Below are 24,899 nucleotides of genomic sequence, written 5' to 3' on the forward strand. Positions count from 1 at the left end.
GACATATAATCACACAACATACAGAGATATATAATGTAATATGACATATAATCACACAACATACAGAGATATATAATGTAATATGACATATAATCACACAACATACAGAGATATATAATGTAATATGACATATAATCACACAACATACAGAGATATATAATGTAATATGACATATAATCACACAGTATACAGAGATATATAATGTAATACTGACACATAATCACACACATAGGTTGGACTTGATGGACTTGTGTCTTTTTTCAACCTCACCTACTATGTAACTATGAAACATCCCCCCAGTGTCTGGTACATGGTGCCCCCATCCCCCCAGTGTCCTGTACATGGTGCCCCCATCCCCCCAGTGTCTGGTACATGGTGCCCCCATCCCCCCATTGTCTGGTACATGGTGCCCCCATCCCCCCAGTGTCCTGTACACGGTGCCCCCATCCCCCCAGTGTCTGGTACATGGTGCCCCCATCCCCCCAGTGTCTGGTACATGGTGCCCCCATCCCCCCAGTGTCCTGTACATGGTGCCCCCATCCCCCCAGTGTCTGGTACATGGTGCCCCCATCCCCCCAGTGTCTGGTACATGGTGCCCCCATCCCCCCAGTGTCCTGTACATGGTGCCCCCATCCCCCCAGTGTCTGGTACATGGTGCCCCCATCCCCCCAGTGTCCTGTACATGGTGCCCCCATCCCCCCAGTGTCCTGTACACGGTGCCCCCATCCCCCCATTGTCTGGTACATGGTGCCCCCATCCCCCCAGTGTCCTGTACACGGTGCCCCCATCCCCCCCAGTGTCTGGTACATGGTGCCCCCATCCCCCCAGTGTCTGGCACACGGTGCCCCCCATCCCCCCAGTGTCTGGTACATGGTGCCCCCATCCCCCCAGTGTCCGGTACACGGTGCCCCCATCCCCCCAGTGTCCTGTACATGGTGCCCCCATCCCCCCAGTGTCCTGTACATGGTGCCCCCATCCCCCCCAGTGTCTGGTACATGGTGCCCCCATCCCCCCAGTGTCCTGTACATGGTGCCCCCATCCCCCCAGTGTCCTGTACACGGTGCCCCCATCCCCCCAGTGTCTGGTACATGGTGCCCCCATCCCCCCAGTGTCTGGCACACGGTGCCCCCATCCCCCCAGTGTCCTGTACACGGTGCCCCCATCCCCCCCAGTGTCTGGTACATGGTGCCCCCATCCCCCCAGTGTCCTGTACATGGTGCCCCCATCCCCCCAGTGTCTGGCACACGGTGCCCCCATCCCCCCAGTGTCCTGTACACGGTGCCCCCATCCCCCCCAGTGTCTGGTACACGGTGCCCCCATCCCCCCAGTGTCCTGTACATGGTGCCCCCATCCCCCCAGCGTCCTGTACACGGTGCCCCCCCCCCAGTGTCAGTAATAACTCTCTGCATTGGTTTTCAGGCATTGGGAAGTGCGTAGCGTTGGACTTTGCCCGGAGGAACGGTCGGGTCATCTTGGCGTGTCGCAGTCGGGAACGCGGTCAGAAAGCTCTGGAAGAGATCCAGAGGGAGACGGGGAACCGGAATGTGGTCCTGGAGATCCTGGACACCAGCAGTATGTCCTCCGTCCGGGCCTTCGCTGACCGCATACTACGCAATGAGAAGAGACTGGACATCCTGGTGAATAACGCCGGAGTGTCAGGTACAGATATACGGCACGGTGACCCCGGGAGGGTGGGGTGTCCCCCTTCCAATGTACACATTTCTTTACTCTGGTTTGGGCTTAGAGTTCCACTTTAGGGCAATATTCTGGTGGACTTTATGTCGGACCTCGTATTGCAGATCTCTATTGGTGTCTGTAGACACAGAGATGGGTCATACCAGTCAACTGACTACTATTCTACTACTAGTCTACTATTACAATCATCACATGATCAGTCCCCCGGGCTGTCATTGGAAACAATTCCTGCCAATCAGGCTCACACCTCCAGTGCAGTAGATCCTTAGGAAGCAACTTTTGTTGAATTGGAATATCTGCAGAACTAGGGATGAGCCGAACACCCCCCGGTTCGGTTCGCACCAGAACCCGCGAACGGACCGAAAGTTCGCACGAACGTTAGAACCCCATTGACGTCTATGGGACTCGAACGTTCGAAATCAAAAGTGCTCATTTTAAAGGCTAATTTGCATGGTATTGTCCTAAAAAGGGTTTGGGGACCCGGGTCCTACCCCAGGGGACATGTATCAATGCAAAAAAAACTTTTAAAAACGGCCGTTTTTTCGGGAGCAGTGATTTTAATGATGCTTAAAGTAAAAAAAAAAAAGTGAAATATTCCTTTAAATATCGTACCTGGGGGGTGTCTATAGTATGCCTGTAAAGTGACGCGTGTTTCCCGTGTTTAGAACAGTCTCTGCACCAAATGTCATTTTTAAAGGAAAAAAAGTCATTTAAAACTGCTTGCGGGTTTAATGTAATGTCGGGTCCTGGCAATATGGATGAAAATCAGTGAGACAAACGGCATGGGTACCCCCCAGTCCATTACCAGTCCCTTTGGGTCTTGTATGGATATTAAGGGGAACCCCGCACCCAAATTAAAATAAGGAAAGGTGTGGGGCCACCAGGCCCTATATACTCTGAACAGCAGTATACAGGCGGTGCAAACAAGACAGGGACTGTAGGTTTGTTGTTAAGTAGAATCTGTTTGTAATTTTGAACATTTTTAACGTGTTTAGCTCCAGCCAAAAAATCTTTTCTAAGCTTTTTGGAAAACATAGGGAAGGGTTATCACCCCTGTGACATTTGTTTTGCTGTCTTTCCTCCTCTTCAGAAGATTTCACCTCACTTTTTTGTCCCAATGAAAAATGTTTTTTGAAAATTTGGGTTTTTTTGTGGAACAAGGATTGGAAAGCATCAGTGGAAAGGAGAAATTGTTTTCCCATATTAACTCTTACAGGAGAGAATTTCCCTTCCTAGGGGTAGATTTCATCTCACTTCCTGTTGTCTCCTTCCGTTTGCAAGTAGGAGTCGTTTGTAAGTTAGATGTTTGAAAGTAGGGTCCTGCCCTATATACTCAGCAGAAATTTGGGCCTTAGGTGTTGCTGTGGCCACAACACTGTAAGCCCTCACAGGGCCCTGCTGTGAAATATTAGATCAAGAATTGTAATTACATGCCGCTGTTGAACAGGAGCTGAAAAATTAGGCCTTAGGCACTGGTGCTGGTGCCACAACACTGCAACCCCTCACAGACACTCTAGTTGGAACGCAGGAACGAGCCCTGCTGCAAATTATTGCTTCAAAAATTGTAATTACACGCCCCTGTTAGACAGGGGCAGAAAAATTGGGCCTTAGGCACTGGTGCTGGTGCCACAACACTGCAACCCCTCACAGACACTCTAGTTGGAATGCAGGAACGAGCCCTGCTGCAAAGTATTACATCAAAAATTGTAATTACACGCCCCTGTTAAACAGGGGCTGAAAAATTGTGCCTTAGGCACTGGTGGTGGCGCCCAGAACCAAAAATGTTCTTACAAGCTATCAGCGTGATGATTGAGGAGGAAGAGGATAATTACTCAGGGATAGTCACTCAGCATCAGCATAGGCAGTCTTTGAAGGGATCTGAGATTTCAAAAAAAATTATTCGGTTACATCAGCATCAGGTGCTTGGTAGCTGGTGGTGATCCAAGACTCATTCATTTTTATGAAGGTCAGCCGATCGACCGAGTCGGTGGACAGACGCACCCTGTGATCGGTTACCACGCCTCCAGCAGCACTGAATGTGCGTTCCGAAAGAACGCTGGATGCAGGACAGGCCAGTAGCTCAATTGCATACTGTGCAAGCTCTGGCCAGTGATCCATCCTCAAGACCCAGTAACCCAGAGGATTTTCGGTGGGAAAGGTGTCCAAGTCTGATCTTGCCCCTAGGTATTCCTGCACCATGTAAAACAGACGCTGGCGATGGTTGCTGGAACCGATCATACCTTGGGGCTGCGGACCAAAAAATTGTCTGAACGCATCGGTCAGACGGCCACCTTCTCCACCGCTCCTTCTTTGACTGACCGAAGCCTCAGCAACACGTTGTCCAGAAACAGGAGTTTGTAACCTCCCAGTCTCTGGGAACGCGTTGCACAGACCTTTCTGCAAGGCCTCCCGAAGATGTTTCATCCTCTGCTCCCTCTGCGATGGCAAGATAAGGTCCGCAACCTTACCCTTGTAACGTGGATCAAGGAGGGTTGCCAGCCAGTATTGGTCCTTCTCCTTGATACCACGAATACGAGGATCCTTACGCAGGCTTTGCAGGATCAGGGAGGCCATGCAGCGTAGGTTTGCTGAGGCATTCGGTCCGGAGTCCTCTGGGTCACTAAGAACGACATGGTCCGCAGCCACCTCCTCCCAGCCACGTACAAGTCCATGTGTTTCTTGGGACTGATCCCTTAAAGACTGCTGCTGATGCTGAGTGCCAGGCTCCACCTCCATACTGACACAATCTTCCTCCTCCTCCTCTTCCTCCTCGTCCTCTTCCTGTGTGATCGGCGGGCACGCAGGAACACTGTCTGGATAAAGGGGGCCTTGAGAGCTAAGGAAGTCCTCCTCTTCCTGCCTCTGTTCTGCCTCAAGTGCCCTGTCCATTATTCCACGCAGCGTGTGCTCCAACAGGTGGACAAGGGGGACAGTGTCACTGATGCATGCACTGTCACTGCTCACCATCCTCGTGGCCTCCTCGAATGGTGACAGGACAGTGCATGCATCCATGATCATGGCCCACTGGCGTGGGGAAAAAAAACCAAGCTCCCCTGACCCTGTCCTGGTGCCATAGTCGCACAGGTACTCATTGATGGCCCTCTGCTGCGTGTGCAGCCGCTGCAGCATGGCCAACGTTGAGTTCCACCTGGTGGGCATGTCACAGATTAGGCGGTTCTTGGGCAGGTTAAACTCCTTTTGGAGGTCCGTCAGCCGAGCACTGGCATTATATGACCGGCGGAAATGCACACAGACTTTCCTGGCCTGCCTCAGGACATCCTGTAAGCCCGGGTACCTGCCCAAGAACCGCTGCACCACCAAGTTAAGGACGTGAGCCAAACAGGGCACATGGGTCATTTGTCCCTGTCGGAGGGCAGAGAGGAGGTTGGTGCCATTGTCGCAAACCACCATTCCTGCCTTAAGTTGGCGTCAACAACCTCTGAGCCTGCCCCAGCAGAGCTGACAGAATATCTGCCCCAGTGTGGCTCCTGTCCCCCAAGCACACCAGCTCAAGCACCGCATGGCATCTTTTGGCCTGCGTACTTGCGTAGCCCCTTGAACGCCTACGGAGCACCGCTGGTTCCGAGGAAGAGGCCATGGAGGAAGAAGAAGAGGAGGGGGTGGAGGAGAGAGGTGTGTCACAATCAGCATTTTGGAGGCGTGGTGGCGGAACAACCTCCAACACTACTGCACCTTGTCCTGCATCCTTCCCAGCTGCCAGCAGAGTCACCCAATGCACCGTGAAACTTAGGTAACGTCCCTGTCCATGCCTGCTGGACCATGAGTCAGCGGTAATATGCACCTTACCGCTGACCGCCCTGTCCAGCGAGGCATGGACATTGCCTTCCACATGCCGGTAGAGAGCCGGAATCGCCTTCCGTGAGAAAAAGTGGCGTTTGGGTACCTGCCACTGAGGAACCGCACATTCCACAAACTCACGGAAGGGGGCAGAGTCTACCAACTGAAAAGGCAGCAGTTGAAGTGCTAGCAATTTTGCCAAGCTAGCATTCAACCGCTGGGCATGTGGATGGCTGGGAGCAAACTTCTTTCGGCGGTGCAGCAGCTGGGGCAGGGAAATTTGCCTGGTACAATCTGACGTCGGTGTACCAAAAGCAGATTGCCCACAAGTACTTGGCTGTGACACACCTAATTCTACACCTTCATTCCTCTCACTGCAGGTCTCAGAGAGGACTGAAGGTCTAGTGGGGTTGGAAATCTCAGCTGATGAGGAGCAAGGAGAGATCCTCTTTGTTCTTTGGTGTGGGTCTTTTAGATACGCTTGCCAACGAACTGCATGGCAGGTCAACATATGTCTGGTCAAGCATGTGGTACCCAAGCGGGAGATATTTTGGCCACGCGAGATACGCTTGAGACATATGTTGCAAATAGCAGCGGTGCGATCTGATGCACTCGTCTCAAAAAAGGCCCACACCAAAGAACTTTTTGAATAACGCGCAGAGACTGCAGCGCCCTGCACATGTGGAGCTTTGGGGTGTGATGCAGTCAATGTGCTGCCCTTAGGCTGGCCCCTGGAGGGCATCCTGCCTCGTTGGTGATGTGCTGCCGCCTCCTCCTCCTCCTCCTCCTCCTCCTCCTCCTCCTCTCTCCTATCAGGCACCCACGTTGAGTCAGTGACCTCATCATCCCCTCCCTCCTCATCACTGGAGCAAACCTGGCAGTATGCTGCAGCAGGGGGAGCATGACTGCCAGATTGCTGTCCTTCTTGGGCACCCCCTCTGTCCGCGCTCATGTTACTGCCTTCATCGAGCTCAGTATCGTCATCAGAGCCTTCCAAACGCTGGGCATCCTCCTGGAGCATGTACCCAACACTGTGGTCAAACAGTTCGAGGGAATCCTCATGAGGACATGGTGGAGCTAGGGAAGGAGTCACTGATGACATTGAGCTGAGGGAAGAGGCCGCTGCTTTGCCAGACAAAGCACCCTGGGCATGGGTGAGAGAGGATGAGGAGGATGAGGACGGCTTGGTCATCCACTCGACCAAGTCTTCCGCATGTTGCGGCTCAACATGGCCAGCTGCCGAAAAAAAGGCCAAGCGTGTCCCATGGCCACGTGCTGATGAGGATGCACCGTCTCCACGACCAGCACTAGACACAGAGCCTGCTTGCCCTCTCTTATTGGCTTGTGACTGTCTGCCTCTCCTTCTTGGCCTTCCAGACATACTAATGGCCTGTAGCTGCACTAAGCTGGGATAGAACACCTGTAATTTTCTTCAAGTAGCTTTATATACTGTAACCAGACAAGCCTGCCTGTCAGTAGGAAGATAACAGGAACGGATCTAGCTGAACACTGTGAGCAGGACGCACTGTACTAAATGTAAATAGTCTAGCTGCCTGACCGTGGTACTAATAGGATCAAATAGAACACCTGTAATTTTCTTCAGGTAGCTTTATATACTGTAACCAGACAAGCCTGCCTGTCAGTAGGAAGATAACAGGAACGGATCTAGCTGTACACTGTGAGCAGGACGCACTGCACTAAATGTAAATAGCAGGAACGGATCTAGCTGAACACTGTGAGCAGGACGCACTGCACTAAATGTAAATAGCAGGAACGGATCTAGCTGAACACTGTGAGCAGGACGCACTGCACTAAATGTAAATAGCAGGAACGGATCTAGCTGAACACTGTGAGCAGGACGCACTGCATTAAATGTAAATAGTCTAGATAGAAGATAACAGGAACGGATCTAGCTAAACTGAATACAGTGTATATATATATATGCAACACCTGGGATGCATATATATACACAATACACTGTAAGTGCAGCTAACTGACTGACTGTTCTGCCTAATCTATCTAACTCAAATCAAATGACACTGTCTCTCTCTCTCTCTATCTCTCAGCACACCGGAACACACACTACACAGGGCCGCCGTGCAGGCGGCCTTATATAGTGTGGGGTGTGTACTAAATCCCCTGAGCCATAATTGGCCAAAGCCACCCTGGCTTTGGCCAATTACAGCTCTCTCTACTGACGGCGCTGTGATTGGCCAAGCATGCGGGTCATAGTGCATGCTTGGCCAATCATCAGCCAGCAATGCACTGCGATGCCGCAGTGAATTATGGGCCGTGACGCGCCACACGAATTTAGCGCGAACGGCCCATAACGTTCGCAATTCGGCGAACGATCGAACAGCCGATGTTCGAGTCGAACATGGGTTCGACTCGAACACGAAGCTCATCCCTATGCAGAACATGTCCTGCAATGCACTGAGGAGGAATGAACTCAGAATGAACGGGGTGCATGTAGCCTGAAATTAGAGCCGCTCATTGGATGGGTCTTCCTTGTCTCCATAGACTGCCCCTATGTTGTGGGATTGCTGGGAATATTTAAGCCTGGTAACTGAACTGTGTCCTGAAGGAGGCGATGATGAGTAAAACACACATCTCTAGTCGGTGTAGTGAGAAATCTGCTTGGAGTCTTCTATGATTTTTTTTTAAACGGCTCATTAAGAGATTGATGTTCCCTTCCAGGAATGCCCCGCGCCATAACATCGGAGGGACTGGAGGCCACCTATGCCACCAACCACCTGGGCCCTTTCCTGCTCACCAACCTGCTTGTGGGTAAGTCCTGCCATCCTTCCTACGTACATCCTCTGTGCAGCCACCATCCAGGGAGAAATAACAAACGTCTGACACAGATCAGCCCCTGCTGCCGGCACTCACCTTGTCACTTCCTAAAAGTTACAATGTTGCAGTCTGATCACTGGGGGAGGGGAGACTGAGGAAACGCTTCCTCCTGCCTGCAGCCGACTGATGACATCATCTCAGACTAGGCAAAGTCACTGGGGGAGGGGGGACTGAGGAAACGCTCCTCCTGCCTGCAGCCGACTGATGACATCATCTCAGACTAGGCAAAGTCACTGGGGGAGGGGGGACTGAGGAAATGCTTCCTCCTGCCTGCAGCCGACTGATGACATCATCTCAGACTAGGCAAAGTCACTGGGGGAGGGGGAGGAGACTGAGGAAAAGCTTCCTCCTGCCTGCAGCCGACTGATGACATCATTTCAGCCTAGACAAAGTCACTGGGGGAGGGTAGACTGAGGAAACGCTTCCTCCTGCCTGCAGCCGACTGATGACTACATTTCAGCCTAGACAAAGTCACTGGGGGAGGGTAGACTGAGGAAACGCTACCTCCTGCCTGCAGCCCACTGATGACATAATTTCAGCCCAGACAAAGTCACTGGGGGAGGGTAGACTGAGGAAAGGCTTCCTCCTGCCTGCAGCAGACTGATGACTAGAGATGGGTGAACTGTTCGGGCCGAGCAGGGTGTTAGTTGCACAGTGAATAGTTGCCGGTTGTTAAGAAGTGGCTCGGGAAGTGGCGTCCTTAACAACGAATGAGTTATCAGCTGTCAGCGGGCTTCTCCACTGACAGCTGCATGAAAAAAAAAAGCCTTGATGGCAATAGAAAAACTAGAAAAAAAGGCAATCCATACCAGGCCCTTGGGGTCTGGGGTGGATTTTAAGGGGAACCCCTTGCCATTTAAAAAAAAAAAAAAAAGGTGTGGGGTCCGCCCCAAATCCATACAGACCCTTATCCAAGCATGCAGCCTGGTAGGCCAGGCAAGGGGAGGGCAAACGAGCCCCCCCAACCATACCAGGTCACATGCCCTCAGGTGCCTTGCCTTGGGGTGGGCCTCCCCACCCTCCCCACCCCAAGGCACCTTGTCCCCATGTTGATGAGGACAAGGGCCTCTACCCCAGAACCCTTGCCCGGTAGTCTGTGGGGGTCTGTGGGCGGGGGGCTTATCGGAATCTGGAAGCTTGAAGGGTAACTCCACTTTGGTCATGAAAAAGACACCCCCCTCCTGTTAGATATTTGTTTCATAGTAGAACTGAAGAACCCTCAGCTTGTAGGATACTTAAGAAAAAGGTGTTTATTCTTCACAAAACAAGACAAGACTTGAGTAGTGACATCTGGTGACATCAGGTATGGCTTCAGATCATCAGAAGGAGAAAGAGAGATATATATATATATATCAGATGTTCCATTCTTCCAGAGTCTAGGTTCCTTCCTTCCTTATCTCTTTCTAACCAACCTTCTAAACCTTGTATCCTTTATACTGGTATGTAAAGTACGAGAAGAACACCCACTCTCCATATGTGGTTGGATGTATAGTGAGATACATAACTCCTCCTAACATACTGACATAGGAATTCAGAATAGAAATACATACACAGCAAAATGACTTTTCTCTATGTCAGACATATTGAAGTAACCTTCAAAATAATATTCAACTCTAAATCTCTGACACCTCCTGGAGACCGATGTCCACTGCCGGGACTTTAACAAACTTTGAAGCAGATCCCTACCTCTTGTTCCTCTAAACTTATAAGCTGTTTGTTTTCTCTATGTCCTCTGCTGACTGAGTCTGAATGGGAGGGGTCTAATTCCTAAATGGGAGGGTCTAATTTCTCAATGAGAGGGTCTGATCCCTAAATGGGAGGGGTCTAATTCATAAATGAGAGGGTCTAATTCCTGAAAGGGGAGGTCTAATTCATAAATGGGATGGTCTGATTTGTCAATGGGAGGGTCTGATTTGTCAATGGGAAGAGCCTAATTCCTAAATGGAAGGGTCTTATTTCTCATGAATTCAGAAGATACAGTCAATCCACTTGTTGGTAATATTTTTTTCCCGATTTGATGATCAGGATCACCCCATGGATCAGTTTGCCATGGCGTTACAAACGCTCCTGAGTCGCACGGCTCACCTGGAATCTCCCACTGTGGCTGCTCCGGTACAACCTGAGTTGCAGGCCGTCCCTGCTGCTGCTCCAGTCTCTGTGCAGGCACCGCCTCGAGTATTACCTCTATAAGAGGTATGTCTGGTTCCGCTCCGCTTCCCTAGTGATTTGGGGGCGATCCAGTCCAATGCAGAGGGTTTCTTTTTTTTTTTTTTTAATAAATGTTTATTGAAAACTTTTTTTTTTAAGAAGAAGTACAAAAAGACATAGTGGACTTAAGACATTTGAAAAACAATCTTGTAAGTACAAAACAAGTAGGTTTCAAAAGGCAAAAATGTTCATCTAGGAGTAAAAATCAAAGAAGTGCCATCGTAAGAGCTGAGAGGATTAAACAAACATACATAGTCTAGAATCAATCAGCTGTTTAAAATATATATGAACTTAATATTCATACTAGACATTAAGATTGGGACTGAATAAAATTTGTAGTTGAAAAAGAAAAGTAATGGACTGAAAGACAGAGAGAAAAAAGAAAAGAAAGGAAAGAAAAATAGAAAAAAAGGGGGGAGGGTAGAAATGGGGAGAAAGGGGGTGGTGGGGGAAGAAGGCGGGGGGGGAGGGTTGGCATGCTTGTCGTCATATCCCAAGACGTTAATATCCTTTAGCCTAATAATATGTGGAGGGAAAGTAATTTGCGGTCAGAAAAGGGAAAGAACTCTGAGAATAGGTCCAATGAGACCCAAGAAAAAGTTAGAGAGGTAGGTTCATATATGTTGAGTTATAATGTCTTTATCATGAGTTGAGGATGTGAACACTATCCAGGGTGTCCATGTAAGAGTGTGTCTCTGGGAGGTACCCCTGATGCTGTGTGTTATGTCTTCTAGGTGATGAACCTCCGAGACCTTCCGCAACCAATTTTGTATAGACAGGATTGTAGGTTGTCCCCACAGTGTGGGAATTAGAGCCTTGGCAGTATTTATCAAATGTGGTACGAGGGAGCGTTTGTAAGTACCTATGGGTTCTTTAGTGGCATGGAAAAGGACAACCCAGGGATCATGGGGAAGATTAATGTCTGTGATAAGTCTTATGAGGTCAATAACACTGGTCCAGAAAGGACGGATGAGCGGGCAGTGCCACCAAATATGTGCGTGTGTAGCTTCGTTCCTGCAGCTCCTCCAACACAACGGGGAGCTATTGGGAAACATTCGATGCATTTTAAATGGGGTGTAATGCCATCTGGAAAGAAGTTTGTAATTGACTTCTGCCATCTTGGAAGCGGGTGAGGAGACATGAGCGAGTGTTAGGATTTTATCTTTCAAAGTGTTTGTTAGGGGGGAGTCTAAGTCTGATTCCCAATTTGCCAAGAAATGCGGATACCCAGGGTTAGAGAGGTTGGTAAGAGCCTTATAAAACAGAGAGATTCCGTGCAAAGGGGGGTCTTTTGGGTAGAATATTTCTTCTATGCCATTTAAATCTTGTAAACCTCGTAACGGGTGAGGGAGGGAATGTAAAAAGTGTTGTAATTGATGATATCTCCACTTGTCCAAAAATGTAAGTTGTGTGGTTCTGAGAATCTCAGAAAGAGGTTTAATTGTGTTGGCGTGTATAACGTGATGTAGCAGAAGAGGTTCTTCTGGGGACCAGGATTTAAATCCCGGATCCAGTATACCTGGTAGGAAATAATGGTGATTGAGGAGAGGCATAAGGGGGGAGTCATAAGTCCGGGAAAATTTCCTGCATATGGCATCCCATATATCTAGTGAAGACGTGGTGAGTGTGGAAACAGCGTGGGAAGTGTGCCTATGGGTTCTAGGTATCCAGGGGATAGTAGAGAGATCGGCTCCACTCAGAGAGTATTCTAGTTGCACCCATAATTTTGAATTAATCGCGTATTTCCAGTCTGCCATTCTGGATAATATGACAGCATGATAATAGGTCTTAAAGTTTGGGAGTGCTAGTCCCCCAGAGCATTTGGAGCGGAAGAGAACGTCTCTGGATATTCTGGGGCGACTGTTCCCCCAAACAAATCGGGAAATCATTGCTTGTAGTATAGTGAAGAACCCCACCGGGACGCCTAATGGAATCATTTGGAAAATAAATACCGTATTTATCGGCGTATAACACGCACAGGCATATAACACGCACATTCATTTTAAGAGGGAAGTTTTAGGAAAAAAACTTACATTTTAAATAAGGAACTTTGAAGCAAAAAAAGGATCAGTGCCCATCTGCAGCCTCACCATTGCCATCAATGCAGCCTCATCAATGGCCATCTGCAGCCTCACAAGTGCCATCAATGCAGCCTCATCAGTCCACATCAATGCAGCCTCACCACTGCCTTCAATGCAGCAGCCTCACCATTGCCATTAGTGCAGCAGCCTCTCCATTGCCATCAGTGCAGTCTGATTGATTCCCATCTGCAGCCTAGAGGGGACAGGGAGGGGGGTGGGACAAGCGCCGACAGATTACATACAGTGAGAATCTCTTTTGATAGACAGGATAGTGATCCAATGGTGGCCCAGGAGACAGGACTTCCTATTATAGAGGCCGCCAAGTAAACAGGAGATTCTCACTGTATGTAATCTGACGGCGCTCGTCCTGCCCCCCCTCAGGCAGCTAAAATTGAAGTATTGGCGTATAACACGCACACGCTATTTGCACCCGATTTTCATGGTGAAAAAGTGAGTGTTATACGCCAATAAATACAGTAATACTCGGGGGAGAATGTTCATTTTAATTATGTTGATTTTCCCTAACCAAGAGTGGGATAGATTGGACCACTTTCTTAGACATGCTCTGATGCTGTTTAATAATGGAATGGAATTGTATTTAAAAAGAGAGCGTAGTCTAGGTGTGAGGTATATGCCCAGATACTTCATGTGGGTCTGTTCCCATCTAAATGGGAAAAGGGGCTTCAAAGAGGTCGCTTCTGCCCTAGGGAGGTTAATATTGAGGATTCCTGATTTGGAGAGGTTTATTTTAAAATTTGATATCATCTGGAAGGTGGAAAATGCTGACATTAAGTTGGGCAGGGAGATACGCGGTTGTTGAATGAAGAAGAGTATATCGTCAGCATAAGCAGCGTATTTGTGAGTTCTACTTCCTACCTGGATACCATGTATATTAATATTGCGTCTAATTGTGGCTAGGAACGGTTCTAAAGTGATAGCAAAGAGGAGGGGGGAGAGAGGACATCCCTGCCTAGTGCCGTTATGTAGGGTGAAGGGATCACTCAGTGAGCCGTTTATGCGAATTTGCGCAGATGGGGCGGAGTACAGTGAAGAAATGCGATGGTACATCTTCGGGCCCAAACCAAAATGTCGTAAGGTCAACTTAAGATAGTCCCAGTCCACCCTATCAAATGCTTTTTCAGCATCAGTAGAAAGGAGTAGGGTGGGCTGGGCACATCTTTGAACATATTGGATTAGGGAAATTGTCCGTAAAGAATTGTCTTTAGCTTCTCTATGCGGTATGAAACCGGTCTGGTCTGCCGAAATCCAACTAGGTATGAAAGGGAGAATGCGGTTGGCCATCACTTTGGCAAATAATTTCATGTCCGTATTTATCAAAGAAATTGGTCTAAAGCTGCTGCACAGGGTGGGATCCTTACCGGGTTTAGGTATAACAGTGATATGTGCTGAAAGGGATTCTGGACGTAGGCCTGAGGTTTGAGAAATAGAATATGCATATGCTGTGAGACGAGGGAGTAGGATATCTTGAAATGTCTTATAATAAAGGATAGTGAAACCATCGGGGCCAGGGGCTTTACCCGATGGGGAGGATTTTAAGGCGGATTGGAATTCTTCAATTGAAAAGTCCTCTTCCAATTCCTTAAGGGCTGACCTAGATAATTTAGGGAGGTTCGCCGCCCTCAAATAGGAGAGGATTCGGGAGCGCCTCTCAGATGGGGGTAGAGGGGCTAAACCGTTCGTAACATTATAAAGATCCGCATAGAATTCTCTAAAGGCTTTAGCTATGGGGTTGCGTGCACTAATTCACCCGATGGAAGTTTAATTTTAGGGATAAATGACTGTGTTTGTTTCGCTTTAAGGGACCTAGCTAGTAATCTGCTTGGCTTATTACCCCATTCATAAAATTTTTGTGATATGCGGTGAAATCTCTTTTTAGTGTCTAAGTCTAGAAGGGTTTGTAGTTCTTGGCGTTTAAGCGTGAGGGCTTTAAGATGTGCGCTATGGAGTGATAGTTTATGTTGTTTATCAAGGTCAGCTATTTGTTGCAGGACCTGTGTTATTTGATGACCATGCTCCCTCTTCTTCCTAGCACCGAGCTCAATTAAACGTCCCCTTATAGTTGCCTTATGCGCTTCCCAAACAACAGATGGGGAGGTCATAGAGGATGTATTCTCTGTAAAATAATGTTTCAGATGAGAGGCTAACATGGAGACTTCAGTTTGGTTAGATAGGAGAGCTTCGTTAAGTTTCCAGTTATTTGTGGTACGAGATAAGGTGGGCATGGTCATACACATCGTCACAGGTGCGTGATCAGATAGGGTTGCTGTACCTATATGGGCAGATTTGAGGAGAGGAAGATGGAAGTGATCAAGGAATATATTATCTATTCTTGAGTAAGATAAGTGTGTTGCTGAGAAATGTGAATAGTCTTTGTCCTTAGGGTGGAGCAGGCGCCATACGTCTATTAGTTGATGATCTGAGAGCCTTTTTTTGACAAAAGCTAAACGTTTAAATGAAATGTTAGAGCGGCCCTGGGACGTATCCATTGTAGGATCGAGGGGCATATTTATGTCACCAGCGAGGACAAAGATGCCTTTAGCAAATTGTGAAAGTTTAGTGAGGGTTTGCGAAAGAAAGGTTGGTTGATTCTGATTTGGGGAGTATATGTTTGCAAACGTGCAAAGGGTGTTACCTATAAAGCCCTTGAGGAAGAGAAAACGACCGTGGTCGTCTGTAAGCATTTCCGTTAAACGAAAAGATACCCTACTACTGAAGCCAATGGCAACACCCTTATGCCGCGTACACACGGTCGGACTTTCCGGCATACTTGGTCCGGCGGACCAGAGTGTGCCGGACAATCCGCCCGTGTGTAGGCGCCGGCGGACTTTTCCGGCGGACTTTTTCCCAAAAGCCCGCCGGACCTAGATTTGAAAAAAGTTTTAAATCTTTCTGCCGGACTCAGTTTCGGGCGGAAAGTCCGCTCGTGTGTGTGCTGGTCCGACGGACCAGATACGACACGAGGGCAGGGTATTGCATCTCGCGCTCGCTGCAATAGGAAAAACACATTTTCCTATTGCGGCGAGCGCGGGGCATACCAGGCCCTTAGGTCTGGTATGGATTATAAAGGGAACCCCCTACGCCAAAAAAACGGCGTGGGGTCCCCCCTAAAATCCATACCAGACCCCGATCCGAGCACGCAGCCTGGCCGGTCAGGAAGGGGGGTGGGGACGAGCGAGCGCCCCCCCCCCCCTCCTGAACCGTACCAGGCCGCATGCCCTCAACATGGGGGGTGGGTGCTTTGGGGGAGGGGGGCGCCCTGCGGGGCCCCCCACCCCAAAGCACCTTGTCCCCATGTTGATGAGGACAAGGGCCTCTTCCCGACAACCCTGGCCGTTGGTTGTCGGGGTCTGCGGGCGGGGGCTTATCGGAATCTGGGAGCCCCCTTTAATAAGGGGCCCCCCAGATCCCGGCCCCCCACCCTATGTGAATGAGTATGGGGTACATGGTACCCCTACCCATTCACCTAGGGAAAAAGTGTAATAAAACACACTACACAGGTTTTTAAAATATTTTATTAAACAGCTCCGGGGGGGGAGATCTTCCTCCGGCTTCGGGGGTCTTCTTCCAGCTTCGGGGGTCCCTGCGCTTCATCTTCTCCCGGCGTCCGGTTGGTTCTTCTCCCGGTGTTCCAGTTCTTCGGCCGGCTCCTCTGCTGTCTTCAGGTAGCTCTCTTGCCAGCAGAGGTCCGGACTCCTGGGCTTCTGGGCTTCTGGGCTTCTGGGCTTCTTCTCTTCTCTTCTCTTCTCCAGATGTTGACACGATGCTCTCTCCGGCTGGACTGCTCTCCGAGGGCTGCGTTGTGACTTATATAGGCGGAGACCCCGCCCCCTTTTGATGTCACAGTCCCTGGGCATGCTGGGACTGTGACGTTTTAGGGGGCGTGGTCAACATCACCCAGTGACCACGCCCCCTAAAACGTCACAGTCCCAGCATGCCCAGGGACTGTGACATCAAAAGGGGGCGGGGTCTCCGCCTATATAAGTCACAACGCAGCCCTCGGAGAGCAGTCCAGCCGGAGAGAGCGTCGTGTCAACATCTGGAGAAGAGAAGAGAAGAGAAGAAGCCCAGAAGCCCAGAAGCCCAGGAGTCCGGACCTCTGCTGGCAAGAGAGCTACCTGAAGACAGCAGAGGAGCCGGCCGAAGAACTGGAACACCGGGAGAAGAACCAACCGGACGCCGGGAGAAGATGAAGCGCAGGGACCCCCGAAGCCGGAAGAAGACCCCCGAAGCCGGAGGAAGATCTCCCCCCCCGGAGCTGTTTAATAAAATATTTTAAAAACCTGTGTAGTGTGTTTTATTACACTTTTTCCCTAGGTGAATGGGTAGGGGTACCATGTACCCCATACTCATTCACATAGGGTGGGGGGCCGGGATCTGGGGGGCCCCTTATTAAAGGGGGCTCCCAGATTCCGATAAGCCCCCGCCCGCAGACCCCGACAACCAACGGCCAGGGTTGTCGGGAAGAGGCCCTTGTCCTCATCAACATGGGGACAAGGTGCTTTGGGGTGGGGGGCCCCGCAGGGCGCCCCCCTCCCCCAAAGCACCCACCCCCCATGTTGAGGGCATGCGGCCTGGTACGGTTCAGGAGGGGGGGCGCTCGCTCGTCCCCACCCCCTTTCCTGACCGGCCAGGCTGCGTGCTCGGATCGGGGTCTGGTATGGATTTTAGGGGGGACCCCACGCCGTTTTTTCGGCGTAGGGGGTTCCCTTTATAATCCATACCAGACCTAAGGGCCTGGTATGCCCCGCGACGGGGCTCGCAAGGTGTCAATCTCGCCGATAAAAGCAGCAAGATTGACATCCTTTTCTAGTCCCGTCGCACCTGAGTCACGTTCAAAATGAACGGACTTGTCCGTGTGTGGGCAAGTCCGTTCATTCTGAAAGTCCGCCGTAACTCCGGCGAAAGTCCGTCGGAAAGACGGGCGGACTTAGCCCGCCGGAGAGTCCGGTCGTGTGTGGGCAAGTCCGTCCGTTTTAAAGTCCGGCGCACCTGGCGGACAAAGTCCGTCGGAAAGTGTGCCGGACCAAGTAGGATAGAAAGTCCGACCGTGTGTACGCGGCATTAGCTTTGTTAGTGTCAGAAAGACCGTAGTACCACTGCGGAAAGTGGGGTGAGGTCAATCTGACCGGTGTGGTGTGGGTTAAATGTGTTTCCTGAAGGAAGGCAATTGAGCAATTATTACGCTTTAGCTCACGCATCACTTGGTGTCGTTTAGCAGCAACATTAAGGCCTCGCACATTATATGATGTAATTGTCAGAGTTGCCATTGGTGCAGCAGAGAGGTATATCCTACTCTAAAATTCCACGAATGCCAACGTGAAGGGGGGAGGGAGAGGGAGGGGTAGAGAAAAAAGGTTTGAGGGAGCAGGAAAAAGGGGAAATAACATACAGAAGAAGCATACAAATAAATCAAAACGAATGTGGGAATTACGAGAAGAACACGCAGAAATCTGCAGTGGTCCCTGAGGGGAGAGAAAGAACAAGCGGCCATCTGGAACTCCGTAAAGAGTCCAGGTAAGAGATCCTATAGGCCGCTCGGTCTCACCAACCCCAAAAGGAAGGGGGGGCGGAGGACGCCCCGAGGTGAAAGAGTGAAGGAGCAATAATATGCCCCGCCAACATTCGGCCTGTTGAGAAAGTACACTATAAGTACATAAAATAACATGAGCTCCAGTAAAGAATTTTAGAGAAGGAAGGGAAACAATAAAAAAAAAAATAATAATAAAAAGAGAAAAAAAAATGCAAAACAACAATATTCCTTCCCCTTCCTCTCTCCTTTCTCCCACCCTTCCTCCTCTCTTTGCAATTTAATCATTGATAACCAAAAACATTAAAAGTGCAAACTATAATTGGAACAAAAAATACCCAAAAGAGGAAAACTGTCGGGTCAAGATCCCTTAAGCCAAAAAGGGCTAAAAAAGAGTTCAAAGGGTCTGACCAGAGTCAAGTAATTATTGAAAAATGGGCATCAGTATACACAGAGAGGAGAAAACAGCAAAAGGGTGGAAGGAGAGGCCAAAACAAGTAGAAAGAGGCATATCTCAGCCATGCTTCTGTGCGGATCCGGGGATCGAGGTGTGCTTATTCTTAGATGGAGTTTTCCGCCATGGAGGGTCAGAGGGGTTTGAAAACTTCGGAACATGGTCTTGCCAGCTCGAGAGCTCAACTGGAGGAAGATTGAGATCTTGAAGAAAGGTAGGGAGTTCCTCTGGGAAGCGTAGGGTGTGAGATCGGCCATTTTTGGTGGCTATCAAGCAGGCTGGGAAACACCATCTGTAGTTGATTCCATCCGTGCGTAAATGCTCAAGCAGTGGTTTTAGGGCTCTGCGGCGGTCAAGAGTTTCTTTGGACAGATCAGGGAAGATGTTAATGACTGCGCCATCAAAGTCAATGTTAGGGGTGTTGCGAAGTTTTGTCATGATGGCGTTTTTATCCTCAAAATAGTGCAGACGGCAAATGACATCTCTGGGTTGGTCTGAGTTAGCATTACGAGGGCGCAGTGCACGATGGACACGATCAAATCGCAGTGGGTCAGTGACTGGATTACCCAGAATTGTGTTGAGAATTCCACGGATCGATGGCTCTAGATCATTGTCCCTAGTTGCTTCTGGTAGGCCTCTGATACGTAGGTTGTTCCTACGGTTGCGGTTTTCAAGATCTTCAAGTTTATATAGAGAGGCACGATGAGCAAAGGCTAGCTGGGTAACAGTCTCTTGTAACTCCTTTATGGCAATTGCTTGGGAGTCCTGACGCTGCTCCGACTCCTCCACTCTGGCTAAGAGGTGGGACATGTCAGATCTTACGGCGGTAATTTCTTTCTTAATTGATTTTTCTAAACTGTGAAACATTCCCGCCAGCTCTTTTTTAAGACCACTCATCAGCGATGTCATTTCTGAGCCAATGGGGGATCCTGGGTCCTCCATGAGGTCTGAGCAGTAGGATGAAGCAGGAGAACTTTCCCTTATAGAGGCAGCGTGGGGGGAAGGGGAAACACTCTGACGGGAGGTTCTAGCTTGACTGTTACGTGCGCCAGCTAAATATTGCTGAATAGAGCCAGAGACAGCGGAGTGAGGTTTCACCCCTTTTCCGGATCTCTTGCCTATTGCAGAGCGAGTTTTAGGTGTCTTGGCGGGCATAGCTGGAGCTGTAGGGCCAGCAGTTGGACGGGGCTCTGCACGATCACATCAGTTTACATTCGCAAAAAGGGGTGCAAGTCCACTGCTGGATAAAATAGGCAAGTGCAAATAAAAAAAAAAAAATAAGTTCCCTTTAATCACTGTGAGGTCTATCGATTGAATAACCTCTGAAGGGGAAAGGGATGTGATGCAGGAGGAGTGAAGTAGGGAGGTGAGATCTGGAACCTGGTGCAGCAGGTGTAGCAAGATGGCCACCCACCTCCAAGCAGAGGCCGAAGCCGCGGTCTTTCCTAACAGGGATAGCCGGCTGGGTAGCACCCACTCCCCGCAGGGTACACAGACCTCCGCACAGGCTTTTAAAGAGCAAAGTTCTGATTGTATAGTGGATGATATGCACTGCAGAGTGTGGATGTGCAGGGGATGCTTGGTACTCACTGTGAGCCTGAGACGGGGGAGACTAGGCCGGCAGGCCTCAGGATGGCGGCGGGCCGCGGTGTTCCGGCCTATAAACACAGGGATCCCGGGCGGTGTTCTTCGGATGACCGGCCGATCCCGCGACCCCAGCCACCCAGCAAGCAGCCGACCTCCTGGGAGCGTCCAGACACCTCCTGTATCGAGGCAATAGGCAGGAGGCTCGGATCGGACAGCAGGGCCCAAGATGGCGGCTGGTGCCCGCACCGTGGCGCGGCCTGTAGGCCCGGAGCGGAGCGGGCGCTCCGGCTCAAAAAAGACCCCTCCAGGGGGAAGGCAGGGGGGACCAGGAGGCAGAGGGAGCGCGATGGGGAATCGCCAGGGTGTAATCGGGCCGGGATGGCAGTGGATTAAGATTGCCTGATCGGAGCCCAGCTTCCACACGTCCTCCTCAGTTAACATCCGGACACGCCCCCCATGCAGAGCGTTTATAAACCAGGTTGAGATTTACTTTAAGATGCTGCCCCAGGCATTTCCCACGGACAGAAGCAAAGTAGGTTTTGTGATATCTTTGCTTTCTGAGAAAGCCTTGGCCTGGGCAAACCCTCTATGGGAGACGCAAAAACCTGTTGTCTTGAGTTACCCTGAGTTTGTGGCTTCCTTTAACCTCCCTGGCAGTATGATTATTTCAGATTTTTGCGTCTCAAAGAGGTACAACTATTTTGCATAGAAATTTGGCGTTTTATATTGTAGGTCTGTAGTTCTTAGCAATAACACACTTATATCTGTCCACCAAGAGTCTAGTAGATATCCCGGGTATGTCTCATTGAGTCTCATTGTATTCCACTTGTTGCTATAGCCAGGTTGTCTCTGGCTATAAGAGTAAGTTCTTCACCATGACCTGCATGCTTTGGCCAATCCCAGTGCCCTCAGCTAAAAGAGCCATAATTGGCCAAAGGCAGGGTGCCTTTGGCCAATCATGGCTCAGGGGGACTAAGTCCACGCCCCACACTATATAAGGCTGCCTGCATGTCGGCCTCGTGTAGTGTGTTGTTGGCGTGGATGGAGAGAGAGTCTTGTAACGAGCCCCTTGCTCGCTCGGTTCCACTCTCCCGACACTCCTCTGCAGCTATTGAATCAGATTGCAACGTCTGATGGTTCGGTCATCCAATGTTCCGGGATTAGAACTTCAGCTATGTGCCGTTCTAATCCAGTTGTGTAGCTCAGAACAAACACCAGGCAGGCTGTATGTAAGTTCAAACAGGAAACTCTTTTATTGCAAAATACAGGCTCTTTTATACACTCAAAGTGGAGGTGCAGACCTCCTGCTCATATTACTCTAACAATACAGCTGTAACCTAATTAACCTAATTAACATGAGCTAATCCACTAATCCCTTTAGACAGCCTAGATGACTCAGACATGACCGTTAGGCCAGACTGGCCGTCTTGTAGTTCAGAAAATCCAATCAACATTATCACAATCAACATAGACTCTTCTTCACACAATAGCAGAGTTAATTAACACAAATAACAATGGGGATCTAATGACTCTTAGATCCCATAGTAGACTTATTTACAATACACATTTTAGCAGACAATAGACAGACAGGTGTTGGAATTTACATCAACATCTCCTAACACTATCTGTCCCAGCATTATGAATCAGCCACTATTCCAATATGGCAAATCCAGGGTCCCCAGACATACAGCTCACAAAGAGCACCGTCCCCCCAAATGCAAGGGCCCCCGATCGATCGGCAAGAGGCTAGCATACAGTCCCCTCCAAAAGTCTCTTTCCCGGCTAGGTCTGTCACAAGTCTCATTTAGATTGAGCAGGCAGGCAGATTATTCAGTTAGCTGCAGTGTATTTAATATATATATATATATATATATATATATACAGCCAGTCTCCTCGTGTGTGTGTGTGTGTGTGTATATATATATATACAGTGGTGTATTTAGGTTTTGTGCTGCCCTAGGCCTGACTGAGCTTGCGCACCCCCTAATTTAAATATGACCCACCCCTTCCTGTCAAGGCCACACCCCTTTCTTTTAAAGATCTGCCCTGTCATCTTCATTGGAGGAGGACAGAGGGACGCCGCGGGAAGAGGACAGAGAGGCATGCAGCATCTTTTCATTTGGTGGGTAAGGGGATATGTGCTGGTTGCTTTGGGAGGGGAGGATCAGACCCCTCCCAAAGCACCCAGCACATATCCCCTTACCCACCCTCCCCTCATCCATGTGTGCATTTGTTATCTGCCCCCTTCCCGGTTACTGTGTCCCCCTCCACTGTAAACTATACACAGACCTCAGAGCAGCAGCGCGGCTCTTGCACTGAAGTCGTGTCCCTCCTCTGTGACTCCTTCTCCTCCTGGCTGTGTACACTAGAACATTGGAGCTGAGAAGGAGGAGGAGCTGAGGAGTGTGTGTGGCTGACAGTGGGGAGAGAGGTGGTGGCTGCTACGGAAAGCCGATCACCGCTTGTGGGACCCTGGGTGGCAGATGTCCTGGGTGCCCACGCTAGCGCACTCTGGCTGCCAGTTACCGAAGCTTAGTGCCGGAACTTGTTGTGGGCTCCGGGACAGCGGCGTCACTAGGTTTGGTGTCACCTGGAGCTGTAAAAATTGTGTTATCCCCCTTAATTTTTTGACTGGAGGCCCAGCGTTGGAGCTCATTGTGGCGGTCAACAAGGCCCAGAGGATATCAGGTTAGGCACTTCCTAATGGCTCAGTCCCTGGGAACAGTAATGGATAATGGCCAACAGGCTCTCTTACCAGACCTGGTGAAACCGCAACAGTGATCCCTCCGGCTGGACGTTCGCTCACTCTGGGTTGCCCAGGCTGACTCTAGTCAGTAGTGTAGCATGTCTGTACCCCGGCAGTGGCTTCATCTTTCTCCCCCTCTGGTGGTGCGGGTACAGCGTGGCTCTCTGGTGGTGCGGGTACAGCGTGGCTCTCTGGTGGTGCGGGTACAGCATGGCTCTCTGGTGGTGCGGGTACAGCGTGGTTCTCTGGTGGTGCGGGTACAGCGTGGCTCTCTGGTGGTGCGGGTACAGCGTGGCTCTCTGGTGGTGCGGGTACAGCGTGGCTCTCTGGTGGTGCGGGTACAGCATGGCTCTCTGGTGGTGCGGGTACAGCGTGGCTCTCTGGTGGTGCGGGTACAGCGTGGCTCTCTGGTGGTGCGGGTACAGCGTGGTTCTCTGGTGGTGCGGGTACAGCGTGGCTCTCTGGTGGTGCGGGTACAGCGTGGTTCTCTGGTGGTGCGGGTACAGCGTGGCTCTCTGGTGGTGCGGGTACAGCGTGGCTCTCTGGTGGTGCGGGTACAGCGTGGTTCTCTGGTGGTGCGGGTACAGCGTGGCTCTCTGGTGGTGCGGGTACAGCGTGGCTCTCTGGTGGTGCGGGTACAGCGTGGCTCTCTGGTGGTGCGGGTACAGCGTGGCTCTCTGGTGGTGCGGGTACAGCGTGGCTCTCTGGTGGTGCGGGTACAGCTCTTTGGCTTCCCCCAGCACAGTACTCTCTTTTTCTCCTCTAACACCCCCCCTCAGCAGAGTGCATGCATGCTGGGGGCTGTAACATGTCTGTGGGGGCTACTTTTCCCATGATGCCCCCCAGAGTCTTCTGATTGGCCCTCTGCTGTGGCCAATCATGGGGAGGAAAACAGCGGTCAGGAAGCTGGGCGGCAGCGCAGGGAAACCAATTAGAGCCGCTCTCTCTCTCTTCTCCCTTCAGCTGACAGGAAGGGGAGGGGGGCGAGCGGGGGAGTTCTCTGGCAAATTGAGCAGCAGATCTGTGACAGGGAGAGGAGAGAAGCGGGTTGTCAGGGGAGGGGGGGCGAGCGGGGGAGATACACAGACAACCCGCATCTCTCCTCTCCCTGTCACAGATCTGCTGCTCAATTTGCCAGAGAACTCCCCCGCTCGCCCCCCTCCCCTTCCTGTCAGCTGAAGGGAGAAGAGAGAGAGAGCGGCTCTAATTGGTTTCCCTGCGCTGCCGCCCAGCTTCCTGACCGCTGTTTTCCTCCCCATGATTGGCCACAGCAGAGGGCCAATCAGAGACAGAATCACAGCTTTACGGAGGGGCGGCTTGACGGCACCCGGGACGCCACTGCACTGCACTGCTAAGCTGTACTCCCTGCTGTGCAGCAGTCGGGAAGAGGGCGCCGCTGCCATTTTGGGGGGGGGGGGGCGGCTTTTTGCCGCCCCCCCCCACACAGTGCCGCCCTAGGCCTGGGCCTTGTTGGCCTAGGCCAAGACACAGCACTGTATATATATATATATATATATATATATATATATATATATATATATATATATATATATATATTACACTGCATCCAGTGTAGCCAAACCTATATCTGACTGCAGGCCATTCCTGGTATACTTTTCCTTATATACTTCAGGCAGTGTACCGTGCACCCATGGTGCAGTTGCTACTACTTTTCTTGTTTGAAGCGTATCTCGCGTGGCCAAAACAGCAGCCGCTTGGGCACCACATGCTTGACCAGACATATGATGACCTTCCATGCAGTCCGTTGGCAACAGTACTTAAAAGACCCACACCAAAGAACATCTCCTTGCTCCTCATCAGCTGGGATCTCCAACCCCACTATACCTCCAGTCCTCACAGAAACCTGCACTGAGAGGAATGAAGGTATAGTAATAGGAGTCCCAAGTACTTGCGGCCAATCTGCTAGCA

At 50.4% G+C, this 24,899-nt stretch overlaps 1 protein-coding gene across 1 annotated transcript in view; it reads left to right on the forward strand.

Annotated features, from left to right (window-relative positions):
- Positions 1-24,899, forward strand: part of LOC141129310 (retinol dehydrogenase 14-like) — a 67,623-nt gene that overhangs the window by 18,167 nt on the left and 24,557 nt on the right. Inside the window, exons 2-3 of the mRNA XM_073617262.1 lie at positions 1,420-1,659; positions 8,191-8,280. Coding sequence (XP_073473363.1) covers positions 1,420-1,659; positions 8,191-8,280 — 330 coding nt within the window. The remainder of the gene's footprint in view (positions 1-1,419; positions 1,660-8,190; positions 8,281-24,899) is intronic.

The sequence above is a fragment of the Aquarana catesbeiana genome, linkage group LG01, assembly GCF_042186555.1.
Source record: "Aquarana catesbeiana isolate 2022-GZ linkage group LG01, ASM4218655v1, whole genome shotgun sequence".
NCBI lineage: Eukaryota > Metazoa > Chordata > Amphibia > Anura > Ranidae > Aquarana > Aquarana catesbeiana.